At 41.6% G+C, this 16,556-nt stretch overlaps 4 protein-coding genes across 8 annotated transcripts in view; 1 reads left to right on the top strand and 3 right to left on the bottom strand.

Annotated features, from left to right (window-relative positions):
* Positions 1-16,556, bottom strand: part of LOC129780057 (glycerophosphocholine phosphodiesterase GPCPD1) — a 129,165-nt gene extending 112,609 nt beyond the window's left edge. For all 4 annotated transcript variants that reach the window (XM_055787936.1, XM_055787935.1, XM_055787938.1 and 1 more), the window contains exon 1: positions 16,172-16,556. The gene's annotated coding sequence lies outside the window, so the exon portion shown is untranslated. The remainder of the gene's footprint in view (positions 1-16,171) is intronic.
* LOC129773729 (uncharacterized) lies at positions 2,332-9,002 on the top strand. Its single transcript, XM_055777375.1, has 3 exons — positions 2,332-2,742; positions 2,849-3,678; positions 8,979-9,002. Exons 2-3 carry the CDS (start codon positions 2,866-2,868, stop codon positions 9,000-9,002), a joined length of 837 nt encoding a protein of 278 aa, XP_055633350.1. The 5' UTR covers positions 2,332-2,742; positions 2,849-2,865.
* LOC129780056 (uncharacterized) lies at positions 8,796-13,052 on the bottom strand. Of its 2 annotated transcripts, XM_055787934.1 has the most exons (3): positions 9,054-13,052; positions 8,924-8,998; positions 8,796-8,869 (listed from the first exon to the last, which is right to left on the bottom strand). In XM_055787934.1, exon 1 carries the CDS (start codon positions 12,688-12,690, stop codon positions 9,289-9,291), a length of 3,402 nt encoding a protein of 1,133 aa, XP_055643909.1. In that variant the 5' UTR covers positions 12,691-13,052; the 3' UTR covers positions 8,796-8,869; positions 8,924-8,998; positions 9,054-9,288. The 2 variants fall into 2 exon arrangements, with proteins under 2 accessions (XP_055643909.1, XP_055643908.1); XM_055787933.1 differs by having other exon boundaries at positions 8,924-13,052.
* On the bottom strand, positions 12,813-15,561 carry LOC129773728 (uncharacterized). Its single transcript, XM_055777374.1, has 3 exons — positions 15,190-15,561; positions 12,912-15,135; positions 12,813-12,844 (listed from the first exon to the last, which is right to left on the bottom strand). The coding sequence occupies exons 2-3, from the start codon at positions 15,082-15,084 to the stop codon at positions 12,813-12,815; spliced, it is 2,205 nt and encodes a 734-aa protein (XP_055633349.1). The 5' UTR covers positions 15,085-15,135; positions 15,190-15,561.

Genomic DNA, 16,556 nt, shown 5'->3' with positions numbered 1-16,556 from the left:
TTAAAAACAACTACTTCAACATAATTTGAACCAGTAGTTACTCAAATAATGATTTCTGTGGTCCAAGTTTATCAGAACTTTCCGTTTTAGAAGAGCAACGATTTTGTCGCTTGAGACACTTATGCGATTATTCAAATAACATGAGACACTTATGCAAACAGTAGTTCTGATACTTATGAACAATCTTTTCCATCACAACGAAGTGTTACAATGGCTAAATTCTGCTGTTATGATTTTTGTCCCACATTCCTATGCAATCAACACACCGTGCGTTGTCTTGTGTGGGTGACTACTTTGTTTGATACTGAGTACCGTTATCTATTACTCATAGGAGCACCGTATTGATCCGTGAACAGGTTCACTAGACGTCAAGCCTCGTTTAGGAAAAGCATAAACTGATACTTGTTTGACTAAAATATTAGATTAGCATGGTTTTTTGCTGTGCTGGCTGAGAGCAGACAAACGACCACAAAGAGCTAATAAAAACAAAAGTAAACAAATATAATTAAAAAAAGAAAAGGTTTGAAACTTAATGAAAAATGAAAACGATTTTTCGAAGTCATTAGAAGTTTTAAAATAAAATCGAAGTCTTCTTTCCATTAAAAATTATTATTCAAAAATGTTATTCCTGATTGTTCACTTCAAATAATAGAAAGTAATAATAGCAACGGAGAAATGGAAATTTGAGATCGAATGTCTATGCTGAACGTTTGAAAATTAATTGTTGAAAAGACATGTTTTTGTTAGCAGAGACTATAATAGAAGTCACTGACAATGTTTGTTCTATTTTGTTTAACCCCTGTCTGTATTTCTACCTTAACCCTTTGAATACGGGGGAGCGCGATAGCGCTCCTTTTGTCATATGCCAAAAGCGCGGGGAGCGCGATAGCGCTCTTCTTGCTTGATGTTAATTATTTTGGCTTGGCACCTCTTAACGTAGAATTTCGCTTTTCGGGGACATTCGTGAAAGAGGACTTCATGCACTTTGTGCAGCAAACGATAATTGCGAATGAAATTGTGTAAATATAATATTCTCATTATTTAAAAAAAATGGGTGGGTTATATCTATGATATAACCGCAAGGTGCGTTAGAGGCGAATGAACTTCAAAGTTTAAAGCCTCTTAAAAACAAAGAAAGAAAGAAACCGCAAGGTTTACGTGGGACTACCTGAGCTTAGCAATCATTTGTTTGTATTGATTAAATTGTTGATTGATTGAAACAATTTCCGAATTCAATTGAATTCAATATATTTGCTTTGTGAGTAGAAGGATTGCATAAATGCCATGTTTCATACATTGAGATAGATTATGTTCTTCATTACAAGTAAATTTAATGACAGTCCTTTTACGTTTGCTGTATATTTGGACAAAATATGTGAACGGAAGAATTATCAAACGATTATTTTATTTTACATTTCCCTCTGAAGTATGCATCTCTCAAGTGTACGTACTGCTCGAACCGCGAATTTGCCTGATTTGATGAACTTCAGGCACTCAGTTTCGATTTTGACATGTACGTCGAACGCATATTGTTTAATCAATAGGCGTCATCGCAGCAAATGGTTATCAACATTTTGCCTAATCAATGGTGTGCGTAGAAATTCAATGAGCAGAAGATATGAAGGCATATCCTTCAATACAATCTTGAATAACCGAGCCAAAGCGTTGTGTGCGTATCCGCTTTTGTAATCTGTGTTAGGAAAACACTTTTCGGAGTGCAAAAAAACATACCGGTGCAGAAGTACCCCCGCCTTGCATGAATCAACAATATTCTAGTCAGCACAAAGACAAGCGAGTACAAAAGTGCTCGCAGTTTGCATTTATTTGCAAAGCCCATTCCCCATACACCTTTTTTTTAAGTCTGTGTTGGAGAAATACATTTCAGTCGAAACAAAAATACCTCCGATTTGCATGTATTTGCAGTGCCGATTTCTCCAACACTGCTTGGTTTTGAAGCCTGTGTTAGGTAACACATTTCGGTGAGAACAAAAGTCCCCATGTTTACCTCAATGTATTTGCAATGCCGATTTCCCCAAGGCTGCTTGATTATGATGGCTGTGTTGGGGATACCGTAAATCGGGCCAATCAAAACGAGACAGTTAGGGCGTTTAGATAACGCTAACATTTTACAGTTATTCAGTTGTTTATCTAATGAAAAATAACATCTTTCCGATCCAGTAAGAAATGTTCGACTTATAAGCATTCGGAATCTTTCATTTTTTCCTGTATGTTCTGTGTTTAGGTTTTCATTTTACCCCCATATACTCCGGTTAGACGTAGTCCCACGTCAAAAAAATAATATATATAAGGAAGTGCATTCGGTAATCGGTAGTCATTCGTATCGGATGTATTTATTGATAGCTCCTGCGGTGGTTAGAACGAAAACGTCCATCATCGTTCTTTCTTAAGTCGAAGTGGTTTCTTTTGTTGTGGTTTCTTTTCTTTCGCATCAGACTGTGTTAGAACAATTGAGTTGGTGAATTGAGTTAGCCAGTGGTGCGTTCCGTACACGAAAGCGAAAACGCGCCCCGACTGCGTGCACCGGACCACATACGTGAATAAGTGGAGTGCGCAAGCAAATCTCAGTCAACGAGAGGAGAAATTATTCCACAGCGAGCGCTGTAATCTTTTGTTCGTGCATCGGCATTGATTGCCCGTTCGACACCAATACACTGACGATAGTGTGGAGAGCGTGGTCAGCGGAAGCAGTCATTGAATCATACGCACTGTGTGCAAATTTAGGTATAGTCATAAAAAAATAATTATAAGATATAGTTTTTTTTTATTTTTTACATTATTTTTATTTCATTATTATTTTCTATATATTATATACAAAAATCATAATTAGAATTAAAGTTCCACGTAATGGCAGAGGGTGGTGGGGAGTCTCCTTATATGGAGATCTCCGACATGGAAACAAGTGACTCCCCCTTATGTATGAAAAAGGAAACAGGAAGAGCACTCAAACGCTATAACTCTTCCGGGGACGAGTCAACTCACCCTACTAAGCCCCCCTCGAAAAAACTCGCAAGTCTCCCTCCCCAACTTTCCGATTCTCCCACTCTCCCTCCTCAGCCCTCCAATACTCCCACTCTCCCTCCCCCTTCCTCGGTTTCGCTTCCTCCTTCTGATATTACCGTTACAACTCAATCCTCGTCCTCGTCTTCTCCCTCTGTTGTCTCCGCTCCACGTATCAGAGTCTATCCAGAAGATGCACCTGGAACTGGCCCGTGGGTTGTTTTCTTCCGGCCAAAACCAAATGGAAAAGGCCTTAACGTGATTCAGATCATGAAAGATCTGACCAGAGACACTTCCGTAGAAGAAATTTTCAAGGTCAGACCGAACAAATTACGAGTTGTCGTGTCTGAACGGAAGGATGCAAACGAGATTGTTGCTGATAAGCATTTCATCCTCGAATATCGCGTATGGATTCCCTCCAATGACGTAGAAATCGGGGGGGTGATAACTGAAACGGGTCTGACGTGCGAAAAAATTAGAAGTGAAGGAGCTGGCAAGTTCAAGAAGCTCCCTTCGGCGGAAGTCATAATCTTGGACTGTCGCCAACTCGGTAAAGTCTCCCAAGAAAAGGAAATAACAAAATTCACGCCGTCCGACTCGTTTAGAGTAACTTTTGCTGGTTCCGCTCTCCCGGACTACGTTATGGCTCTTCGTGTCAAAGCCCATGACTTGCCAAAAATGCAAGTCAGTCGGCCACACTTCAGCTTATTGTGGCAACAAGGAGCGCTGTGCAACTTGCGGAGAGCAACATGTGGGCGAATCTTGCAGTGCGACTGAGCATAAGTGTCCATATTGTGGAGGGACCCCACATGTGCTCTCAGCTTGTGAAACTTACAAGAGTCGCTGGGAGAAACAGAAGCGCTCTTTAAAGGAACGCTCGAAGCGCACTTTTGCGGAAATTTTGAAGGGCGCTTCTCCACTGGCCCAACAACAACAACAATCAATATCGACACACAATACCTTTTCCACGTTGCCAGTTGACGAAATGGAAGCGGACACAGCTAGCGGGGGCACACCGTGTATTTTCAAAGGGAATCCCCGGCGCAAAAATGTGACCACTCCCAAATTTCAAGAACAAGTTCCCCCGGTGAAAACCCCTGTTAGCTTGCCTAAAAAATCGAGTGCAGCGGACAAGCCAAATCAGGTTCCTCCTGGCTTCCGTGGGAATAGTTCACCTTCGAACGACCCAGCACTCGAGGGGACATCAAAAACCCCAAATGTCCCTTTTTTTGCGTCCAGCTCAACTTCCCAATCGGGATTTATAAAGTTGACTGACCTTGTGGATCAAATCTTCACGTGTTTTAATGTTTCCGACTCCATCAGAACCATTGTCATCTCAATGCTTCCAGTATTAAAGACAATTCTGCAACAATTGATGCAAACATGGCCCCTCCTTGCAATGATTATCTCTCTTGATGTCTAATTCAAATAGAGAGGTCGGGGATATCATTGTTTTACAGTGGAATTGTCGTAGTCTTATACCTAAATTGGATACGTTCAAATTTTTAATTCATAACTTCAACTGTGATGTTTTTGCTCTGTCCGAAACTTGGCTCTCTTCTCAAAATGATCTCTCTTTCCACGATTTTAATATTATACGCTTGGACCGTGATGACAGATACGGAGGGGTGCTATTGGGGATCAATAAGTGCCACTCATTTTTTCGAATTGAACTTCCACCTATTGGAGGGATCGAAGCTGTTGCTTGTCATGCAAACATCAGAGGCAAAGACCTCTGTATTGTCAGCTTGTATTGGCCTCCGAGAGCTGCGGTTTGCCGCAAGCAACTTGCTGACATGTGCTCACTCCTTCCTGAGCCACGATTGATCTTGGGAGACTTCAACTCTCACGGAACTGCCTGGGGGGAACAGTACGATGACAATCGTTCATTGTTGATATATGACCTTTGTAACAGCTTCAATATGACCGTTTTAAACACTGGGGAAACAACACGTGTACCTAAACCTCCTGCTAAACCAAGTGCTCTTGACCTCTCGCTTTGCTCGAATTCACTATCGTTAGATTGCAAGTGGAATGTAATCCAGGACCCCAACGGTAGTGATCACTTGCCAATCAAAATTTCCATCACCATTGGGTCGAATTCTTCAGAATCTATAAACATGGCATATGACCTCACAAGACACATTGACTGGAAAAAATATGCGGACGCGATTGCTCTAGTCATCAATTCCAGAGATGGTTTGCCTCCATTGGAGGAGTATAACTTCATTTCTCGTTTGATATATGACAGCGCGGTTCGCGCTCAAACGAAACCCATCCCAGGCTCCACTATTCGTCGAAGGCCTCCCAATCCATGGTGGGATAGCCAATGTTCCAAGCTTTATCAGGATAAATCGAATGCATTTAAAGCTTTTCGGAAACGTGGAACCCCTGAAAATTTTCAAACGTATTTAGCCCTTGAGAATCAGTTCAAAAATTTGATCAAAGGGAAAAAACGTGCTTATTGGCGAAATTTCGTGGGAGGTTTATCACGAGAAACGTCAATGAAAAAATTATGGAAAGTGGCTCGAAACATGAGAAATCGCTCTTCATCGAATGAAAGCGAGGAATATTCACATCGATGGATTTTTAATTTTGCACGGAAGGTTTGTCCTGATTCCGCACCTGTGCAAAAAATTGTTCGAGGTATACCACAAGATAGGTACGATCTTGATTCCGAGTTTTCGATGGTAGAATTCTCTCTTGCTCTCCTTTCTTGTAACAATTCTGCTCCGGGATCGGATAGAATTAAGTTCAACTTGCTGAAAAACCTCCCTGATGTGGCGAAACATCGCTTGTTGAATTTATTCAATCAGTTTCTGGAGCATAATATTGTTCCAGATGATTGGAGACAAGTGCGAGTTATAGCTATTAAAAAACCCGGAAAACCCGCGTCCGACTTCAATTCGTACCGCCCAATAGCAATGCTGTCTTGTATACGGAAATTGTTGGAGAAAATGATCTTGTTTCGCCTTGATCGTTGGGTTGAAACGAATGGCCTACTCTCAGATACACAATATGGGTTCCGCAGGGGCAAGGGGACGAATGATTGTCTTGCGTTGCTTTCTTCAGAAATTCAAATGGCTTACGCCGAAAAAAAAACAAATGGCTTCAGTATTCTTGGACATAAAGGGGGCCTTTGATTCTGTTTCAATAGAGGTTTTGTCAGACAAATTACACTCTCGGGGTCTGCCGCCTCTATTGAATAATATGTTATATAACTTGCTTTGTGAGAAACATTTGAATTTTTCTCACGGGGATTCGACAGTAAGTCGGGTCTCCTACATGGGACTCCCCCAGGGCTCATGTTTAAGCCCCCTTTTGTACAACATCTATGTAAGCGACATCGACAATTGCCTTACACAAAATTGCAGCCTAAGACAACTTGCAGATAATGGAGTGGTGTCTGTCGTAGGATCAAACGAATCCGACCTGCAAGGACCCTTACAAGATACTTTGAACAATTTTTCAACCTGGGCCATTGGGCTAGGGATCGAATTCTCCACGGAGAAAACAGAGATGGTGGTTTTTTCTAGGAAGCATAGACCAGCAAAACCAAAGCTTCAACTTTTGGATAAACCGATCACTCATGCTATGTCATTCAAGCATCTTGGGATCTGGTTCGACTCCAAATGTACTTGGGGGGCCCATATTAGGTATCTGAGTAAAAAATGCCAACAAAGAATAAACTTTCTCCGTACAATTACCGGCACCTGGTGGGGAGCCCATCCCGAAGATCTTATAATGTTGTATCGAACAACTTTTCTCTCAGTGATGGAGTATGGCAGTTTCTGTTTTCAATCAGCTGCCAAAACACACCTCATTAAACTCGAGCGAATTCAGTATCTTTGTCTCCGTATCGCGTTGGGATGTATGCCCTCAACGCATACCATGAGTCTCGAGGTTTTGGCAGGCCTACTCCCACTAAAAGATCGCTTCAAATTATTATCTCTTCGGTTCTTCATCCGGTGTAAGGTTATGAACCCATTGGTGATCGGAAATTTTGAGCAGCTGATCTAGCTAAATTTTCACTCCGGATTCATGAGTTCATATCATGAATTCATCTCCATGCAGGTTGATCCTTCTTCGTATATTCCCAACCGTGTTTGTTTCCCTGACTACATCAATTCCTCTGTGAATTTTGATCTGTCCATGAAGCAAGATATCCATGGATATTCAGATTACCAACGATCGAGGATCGCTCCAACGATCTTCGATGAAAAATATAGGGGTATCAATTGTGATAATATGTACTTTACTGATGGGTCCACTATAAATGAGTCCACAGGATTTGGAGTGTTCAACGAATTTTTTAGCACCTCACACAGTCTTCAGAATCCTTGCTCAGTGTATATTGCTGAATTGGCAGCAATTCATTGGGCGCTGGACAGCGTCACCTCACGACCTGTTGAACACTATTACATTGTAACGGATAGTCTTAGTTCTGTCGAAGCTATCCGTTCAGTGAGGCCGGAAAAGCACTCGCCGTACTTCCTTGAGAGAATACGAGAAATTTTGAGTGCTTTATCCAGACGCTGTTACGTCATTACCTTAGTCTGGGTCCCTTCTCATTGCTCAATTCCGGGTAATTAGAGGGCTGACTCATTAGCAAAGGTAGGTGCAATTGAAGGCGATATTTATCAGCGTCAAATCGCCTTCAATGAATTTTATTCTTTAGTCCGCAAAAATACCATCGCTAACTGGCAACGCAAGTGGAATGAAGATGAATTGGGTCGGTGGTTTCACTCGATTATCCCTAAGGTTAGCCTCAATCCGTGGTTCAAAAGTCTGGAATTGAGTCGGGACTTTATTCGCACCTTCTCCCGACTCATGTCCAATCACTGTTCTTTAGATGCACTACTCTTTCGTTTCAATCTTGCCAGCAGCAATCTCTGTGTTTGTGGCCAAGGTTATCGCGACATCGAGCACGTTGTTTGGTCGTGCGAGGTGTATCTGGTCGCCAGATCGAATTTAGAAAACTCCCTTCGGGCCCGAGGAAGACAGCCCAATGTGCCGGTGAGAGATGTGTTGGCTCGGTTAGACCTTGATTACATGTCCCATATATATGTTTTCCTTAAAGCTATCGATCTTCGTGTGTGATTGTCCCTATGTCCTTATACCCTCCTTTCCTTCCTTTGCGGGTAATTCGTCCCCTTGCTATAAATAGTATAATAAGTTGAAATGTAAAAACACTATAGATATACAAACAGATTTAAGAATTGAGTGTTCATCAACATTGTTACAGTTTTCTTATACCCCATCCTTCTCCTAAAAATATGTCACCCTCCTAAACTCGAGTACACCGCGAGTAATCGGTTTTCCACCTTACTAACCATAGATGTAAGAAAATTGTTTATATATATAGTTTTAAAATTATATTTAAGAATTCGGCTCCTTTAAACTTAAGTTACTGAGCCTGCAAAAATAAACGAATTAATAAAAAAAAATAAGGAAGTTAATGTGATTACAAAACTCACTTTTTATGTGTGTTTTTTTCATTAATACAACTTTTGTGACTAAACAGTTATCTGCGTTCTTGAGTATTTTTTCAAATATACCCAAACTCATTCGCATTTTCGGCGTATGCTCACAAAATTTTGCACCGCACTCAAACGGTTAAGAGAGTTGTTATGATTTGTAGCAGTATACTGCAATCAGACAAGAAGGAATGAATAGGGCATATAGAAAAATTGGAAACTGGTATAGTCGTTCCTATACGATAGAAATATGATTAGAAAATATAACAATAACAAAAAAAATGGAAAATGAATATTATTGTTGGGGGTGTTCGGGGCAGCATATTGAATAAAAAACCACTCGATGTAGTATGATATTTATGTCACACTCAAAGCTATAATATACATAAATTACTATTGGAACAAATACATTATTTTATATCTCTTACAAATTTGGTTTTTCCTTTTCCTTATATTTTTCCCCCAATCTTCCTGTCTTCTCAGTACAGAGTAACGGTTACGAACTAAAAGTAAAATAAATGTTCTGTTTCTCCCTTTTCTTCTATGACAACAGCCTACCTTTAAACTATGCAAATTCTTTTTAAACTAATAGTTCTCACAATGCAATATATTTTTTATAACAACAAATTCAAGACGTTTTTCAAGTTTTCAAAATGATTTTCAGTTGCCATTGTCTACTTCGATTACTAACTCATTGCGCATTTAGCGGCCTGTGTTCACTCATTGATCAGGGCCGTAACATCCTCCACCCCGTAAGCCCTGGTGTTGGTCAAGACAATTACAGGCTTACTATTTAATTTCCAAGCTCCATCACAGCTAGTTTCGCGATTGGTCGCTTTTTTACTCCAGAACTGGTTCGCACGATTGCCGATCGTACTCTGCTGTCTCTTCCGATGAAAACCTCTTCTACAATACCACGTTCCCAAGTATTTCGTTTTTCAGTATCAGCAACATATACCAAATCTCCTACTGCGACCGGCTTCTGATCTGTAAACCACTTTGTTCTCCGATTCATTGTAGGTAGATATTCACGTTGCCAACGACTCCATATTTCATCTGCCTCGTACTGAGCTTGACGATAGCTATTACGTAATGTCTCAGCTAATTCTACCGGGTTTCTCGATGGCATACATTCCCCTAGAGCACAACTTCGCAGGAAATGATTCGGGGTGAGAGCTTCCATATCATCCTGCACATTTGTAGACACATATGTCAGAGGACGCGAATTGATAAGGCTCTCAGCTTCTACTAACGCAGTTTGAAGAACCTCGTCCGTCAATCGTTTTCTGTCCGTGAATGCTGTCATGGATTCTTTCACCGAACGAACCATTCGCTCCCACACACCTCCCATGTGTGGCGCGGAAGGCGGATTGAATGTCCACCTGGTTCGAGAACCTGTGAATGTATCGGCACACTCTGTGTTTATCTTTTGTATCTGTTTCATAAGATCTCTGCTAGCTCCTACGAAATTCGTCCCGTTATCCGAAAAAAATTCAGTTGGACTTCCATATCTCTTAACGAATCGACGAATTGCCATCTCACACGACTGAGTCGTCAGGTTGTGTACTACTTCCAGGTGCACAGCGCGAACTGTCAGACACGTAAATAACGCCACCCATCGCTTCTCTCGTCTTCGACCCATCACCACCTCCAGTGGGCCGAAATAGTCCAATCCAACGAATGAGAACGGATGCATCGTTACTGCCATCCGTGACCTAGGAAGCGGTGCCATCCGAGGAACAAGCGGTTTTGTTTTTCGTACTTTGCACCACAAGCAGCCTCTCATAACTTTGTCTATTAAACATCGCAATCCGGGAATATAGAATCGTTGGCGAACCTCATTCACCACTGTTTCCCGACTCCCATGACCACATTCGCGATGATATGCTTCTAACAACTTTCTCGTGATAAGATGATTCTTCGGTAGTATTATCGGAAATCTCACATCGAACGTTGCATACTCAGCAGCTACGGTCCTACCTTCCATGCGCACCACCCCGAACTCGTCCAGAAACGGTGATAGTCGATACAGAAGACTGCTCTTCTCTATCGATTTCCTTTGATCTTGTGGCAACTCCTCGTTTCTTATAAGCGTTTTCACTTCGTCTGCAAATTCTTCACCTTGTGCTACTCGCCACAAGCAATTTTCCGCCGCCAAATACTCTTCTTGTCGTAATGGAACTATCACCGTCGGGACTTCAGTACTGGTTTCTTTTGATGATAGTAACGCTTCGGTCTGCTGGTTCCTGATTTTCCGTCGACAGTTGGACGCGAAGCGGAACATAGTTGCTACTGTTCTAACCAACACCCTCCACTTCGATATGTGCTCCACTCTGGCCATCACTGCATCTGGCAAAATTATTTGATGCAGCAACACACTTGATCGCAGCTCTTCCTCTATCTCAACCGATTGCTGGTTTTGTTCCGGCCAACACTCCTCTACTTGATACAGGAAATCTGGTCCACGGAACCATCGACTGTTTGAGCTGATCTGCGTTGTCTTGCCCCACTTGGTTACATCATCTGCTGCATTGCTTCTGGTGGGAACCCAGCGCCAATCATTCGGATTGGTAACACTCAATATCTCTCCAATTCGATGAGCCACAAAAGGTTTATATCGTCTCGAGTCAGATTTCACCCATGATACCACAGCGTTCGAGTCACTCCATAGGAACCGTTTCTTCACTGTAAATGAATGATTCTCACAAATAGTTTTCATCAATCTAGCTCCTAACACGGCAGCCTCCAACTCTTTTCTTGGTATGGAGATGTATTGCAGAGGAACCACTTTCGCTTTCGCTTCCACAAAGGAACAATGAATATGCTCTCCATCCGTGAAACGGAAATATGCTACACATCCATAGGAATCTTCTCCAGCATCGGCAAACACGTGAAGCTGTACAGTCTCGTATGCATTGCACCTTGTGTCACCGAGATAGCATCGGGGAATGCTCACGTTGTTTATCAGCGGGAACAACTCAGTCCATTTCAGCCACCGTTGAAAATGTTTTTCTCCTATTTTTTCATCCCAATCAATACCACTGCGCCATAAATCCTGCATTAGAATACGACCATGAATCAACAACGGCGCTAGAAACTGCTTCGGATCGAACATGCTCATGATACATCGGAGAGCTATTCGTTTGGTGGGCCAAGCTCCATTTTGAACAAATGGTCGCAAATCCTCTCTCATTTCAGTGGAAAATACAAATGAATCATCCGCCGGTTGCCACAACATCCCAAGCACTCTTTTCATTTCCGAACGGTTCATATCTTGGAATTTGATCACCATATCTCTTGTTTCTCCTAGCCCTTCCAGCACCTTTGGTGAATTGCTGATCCAGTTTCGAATTTCAAACCCTCCGTCAGCGTGGACTTTTCTGACTTCTTTTGCTCGTATCAAAGCTTCATCCTCGGTATCTGCACTGTCGAAATAATCATCAACGTAGTGCTTTCGAATGATGGCGTCTACCGCTGCAGGATACTGATTTGAATGTTCTCGAGCGTTCATATTCTTGACAAACTGGGCCAGATAAGGGGAACAGTTGGCCCCGAAAATAACCACATCCATCACGTAAACATCAGGTTCACAATTTTCATGCGATCGAAAAAGGAATCGCAGTGCCTGACGATCTTCGAACCGTACTCGAATCTGATGGAACATCTCTCGGATGTCCCCTCCGAATGCCACCTTTCTTTCCCGAAAACAGTTGAGTACCGTACATAAAGATGTAACCAGATCTGGTCCTGTCAGCAATTTATCATTTAACGAAACACCATTAGCTTTTGCAGCGGCGTCCCACACCATTCTAACCTTTCCAGGTTTTTTCGAGTTGATGACAAAATTCAAAGGTAAGTACCAGGTTCGTTCTTTAGGTGTATCCAATAACTCATGATCCGTGGCCTTGTGTGCATAACCTTTGAATATGTATTCTTCGATCTGTTTTTGCAGCATATCTCGAGCTCCTGGACTCTTGTTCATTCGTGCCTCCAAGTTCCTTAGCCGTCTCAAAGCCATGTGGTAACTATCCGGAAATCGAGGCTCCCCCTCCTTCCAGGGAAGGCCGATTTCAAATCGCTCTCCCACACGCATAGTTGTCTGCTCCAGGATCTCCCGTGCCTGGCGATCTTCCTTTGATTCAAGTTGTACTGGTGAGAATCCAATTGCCTCTAGTTGAAAATTGTCTCGCATCATGTTATACAGCTCTTGGTCAGACGTGCTACATTCTTCGCAAACACAACGATGATGTCCGAGGAAATTTACACTGGTTACAATATTCGGACGCGGCCCGTAAACCGTCCAACCGAGCGGACATCTCACAGCAATTGGCTCTCCTGTTCTTCCAATTCTGGAGTCGAGTGGAGCTATTAGATGTATATTATCTATTCCAATCAACACCTTTGGTGTGTCCAAACCATAACTCAATATTTCAATATCCTTAAGATGCTGAAACTCTTGAATGAGCTGTCTCGAATCCAGATGCTGAGCTGGTAGGTCAAGTTTACTGACAGTTCTCCCTGCTCGCAGATCAAAACGCTTCGATTGATTTCTTCCAGAAATCATCAAGTCTATTTTTTTAGAATTGGTTTCAGTGCGACTGACTCCATTCGTCCAACACATTTTCAATGGTTCGCATGGTCCATCAACTCGTAAAAGCTTCGCTACTTCACAATCTATTAGTGAAATTGATGATCCTTCATCCACTAGTGCCAACGTATCCACTTCTTCACTGTCGTGGTATAACGTCACAGGAATTATGCGAAACATAACTGTTCTGCTAGGTAAACGATGATTGTTACACGGCGCTTCCATTATGGATGTCCCTTCATGAATAGCAGGGTGCAACAGCGGGTGATGATGTTCGTTGCAGTCTTTGTCGTCACAGCGAATATTTGACCTACATGGCGAATTTCCGTGATTGTAGAGACAAAGCGGACAGAGTTCCCTACGTTTCACGATTCTCCATCTATCTTCCAGGCTCTTGTTACGAAATTCTCTACAATTACGGCCAAAATGTCCAGGTATTTGACAGACAGAGCAGCTAACTTCCTTCTTCGATGAATGTTGTATCTGGAGGGTTTGTGGCTTCTTACCAAAATCGTACTTCAGCTTCTCGGGAACCTTACAGGATTCTTCTGTCGAGTAAATGAAACCTTTAGCTTTCGGTTTTTCACTCTTCTTGGAAGATGATCCGTCCAATTTCTCGAACGTTGCTTCTAATGCCTTATCTACAAGGTCCTCCATAAACTTTCCGAAGGTTTTCAAGTCTACTGTCTTCGCTCGACGCTTATATTCTACCCACTGCATAGCATAGCACGATGGAAGCTTCTGTACTAGACTCTGCATGAGTATGGGATTCTTCAAGTGGTCGGTGAGCTTTGCAACCTCCAGATGTTGCGTGAATTCCTCAATCGCACTTCCAAACTCAATGACAGATTCCAAATTCTCCGAATCTGGACCTTCGAGCTTGTGGATCCTTTGGGCCATCATAGTTGACAGAATCGCTGGATTTCCGAATCGACGACGTAGCTTCTCAATTATTGTTGGTACGTTATCTGGAAGAAGTAATCGATTCCGCACAACATCCAGGGCCTTCCCCTTCAATGCCTCCTGCAGCCTTACAAGATTCTCAGCATTGGTGAATCCGCATGACAAATTCGCCTGCTCATATGCGCTGATGAATAACGGCCAATCTTCTGGACGCCCTGAAAACGTCGGTAAACTCCTCGGAAAAACCTGTCGCGAAGCAATTTGTAGTTTTGAAGGAACTTCTATCAAGCTAGAGCTCCTCATTTGGAAATGATCTCTTCTTTCCCGTTCTCCCTCGCTGTCTCTCGACGGTACTACAGAAAATCTTGTTGAAAACTCTCCAGATGGATTTTTCTCATCATCAGCAAACTGCGGCATAACAGGATGCACTTTCTCGCACTGTGATATCCACTCTCCTATCCTCTTTCTATAACCAACGTTATCTTCTTTTTCTTCGTCTTCAGAGTCCTCTTCGATCACTTTCGACAGCTGTAGCAGTTCATCCATTTCCTGCTTCTTACGTTCTATCTGTTTCTGTTTCAGTTCCAAAATCTTTAGCTGATTCTCCTCCGCTAATGTCTCCAGGCGGCTCTTTTCCATAAGTTCTTCAATCCGCTTCACAGCTAGGTCTTGTTTGGATCCTGTCGATTTAATACTTCCACCTTTGCGACTATTCTTACTTGATGCTGCGCTGCTATAAGCCGTTTGGCTTTGCACTGAACGATTCGAACATGTTTTTACAACATTTACACCTTCAGACTGGCCAGAATGCTCCTTATTACTCTTCGATGTTTTTGCTGCTCGGAATGGTTGGATGCGGGACGCTCCCGGTTTCCCCAACAACTCATGAGTCGATAAGTCCTCTCCGAGGCACTTCTTACAGAACCATGCTAGCTCCGCTACGCTCTGGTTCACTCCGACACATGAATAATGGTACCATTTTGTGCATCGGCCACATTCCACCATATCGTCATACTGTTCGTCTCGGTCGCAACAAGGAAAGCGCGTCATCACGGGCAAATTTCTTTGAGAAAATGTTGGGGGTGTTCGGGGCAGCATATTGAATAAAAAACCACTCGATGTAGTATGATATTTATGTCACACTCAAAGCTATAATATACATAAATTACTATTGGAACAAATACATTATTTTATATCTCTTACAAATTTGGTTTTTCCTTTTCCTTATATTTTTCCCCCAATCTTCCTGTCTTCTCAGTACAGAGTAACGGTTACGAACTAAAAGTAAAATAAATGTTCTGTTTCTCCCTTTTCTTCTATGACAACAGCCTACCTTTAAACTATGCAAATTCTTTTTAAACTAATAGTTCTCACAATGCAATATATTTTTTATAACAACAAATTCAAGACGTTTTTCAAGTTTTCAAAATGATTTTCAGTTGCCATTGTCTACTTCGATTACTAACTCATTGCGCATTTAGCGGCCTGTGTTCACTCATTGATCAGGGCCGTAACAATTATAAATGATCATTTATCACTTTTTCATATTATCACTTTTCAACAGCTATATCAATGTATGTATGTCAATGAATTACAATTATTTTTAAAGCACAACACGTTGAAGGAGCTTTGAACAAAACTAATGACGGAAAAATCGATGCACTAAACGACTCAAACTCACGTTTCATGATACGTGAGATTGTAGTACTTCGAATATATATAAACGACAAACAATAAGCATAGGAATGTTACGGAAATGCAGTAAACGAACAAGAATTTAGAAGAATTTCAGAATTTGAGGTTTATCCCACGATTGAGTGGTAATATTTTTGTGATAGTCTCGTATTTAATTCCCTTGGTTGAATTTATATATCTATTCACGGTCAGTTGGTTTGTTCAACACTTTCATAAAATCTGTTTAAATAAACAGAAGCTAAAGCTGCAGCGCAAGGACAATCGAATAAAGGACGAATGATCGTCAAATTTTTCGGTAATTATCGCTGAATCAACATCAAGTTAACATTATTTACTGACAATGAAAGTGCTGACCTACATTCAGTAACTATAATGTACTGTCATTGTGGATTACTCTGAATGAATTAAAAATATCGAACACAACCAGAACTGTATCACGGAAACATTTTCATCATACGCACAATTGAAAGTGAACATTTGTGTTACATACCTTCTACAACAGTCAATCGAACAATGCACCTTCCCCCAAAATTTACCCAAAGAACCAAATGAACGGGTGATCACAAAAGCAATAGGAAGTATTTCGAAAATAGCCTCCTCGTGCACTCACAAAACACTGTCACTCATCAGAAAACGAATATCATCGTTCGAAACAAACTGCCGCACTAAAAATTGCATTCAGCTCAATACACTGAGATTATGGGCAATATTTTTCGTCGTTTCAGCACATCATTACGAAAAGCCACTGCATTTATTGCTATAGCAAGGTAAATCCATGTAATCTTCAGAAATATAGTTACGTTAAATATACCGTTCAAATACAACGTCAATTCTACACCCTCTATATACAAAATTAGAATCACAACTGAGCGTTA

The sequence above is a fragment of the Toxorhynchites rutilus genome, chromosome 3, assembly GCF_029784135.1.
Source record: "Toxorhynchites rutilus septentrionalis strain SRP chromosome 3, ASM2978413v1, whole genome shotgun sequence".
NCBI lineage: Eukaryota > Metazoa > Arthropoda > Insecta > Diptera > Culicidae > Toxorhynchites > Toxorhynchites rutilus.
The sequence above is the reverse complement of the archived record's forward strand: the minus strand, read 5'-3'. Positions and strand labels throughout refer to the sequence as shown.

Bases quoted from the DNA above. Each gene is read 5' to 3' on its own strand.
- LOC129773728 (XM_055777374.1), bottom strand. From the start codon at position 15,084: ATGCTGCCCCGAACACCCCCAACATTTTCTCAAAGAAATTTGCCCGTG. The intron at 12,845-12,911 runs GTTTGGACACAC...ACTCGACTCCAG, and splicing joins TATTGAAATATTGAGTTATG to AATTGGAAGAACAGGAGAGC.
- LOC129780056 (XM_055787933.1), bottom strand. From the start codon at position 12,690: ATGATGCGAGACAATTTTCAACTAGAGGCAATTGGATTCTCACCAGTA.
- LOC129773729 (XM_055777375.1), top strand. From the start codon at position 2,866: ATGGCAGAGGGTGGTGGGGAGTCTCCTTATATGGAGATCTCCGACATG. The intron at 3,679-8,978 runs GCCCATGACTTG...CTGTCTTCTCAG, and splicing joins TTATGGCTCTTCGTGTCAAA to TACAGAGTAACGGTTACGAA.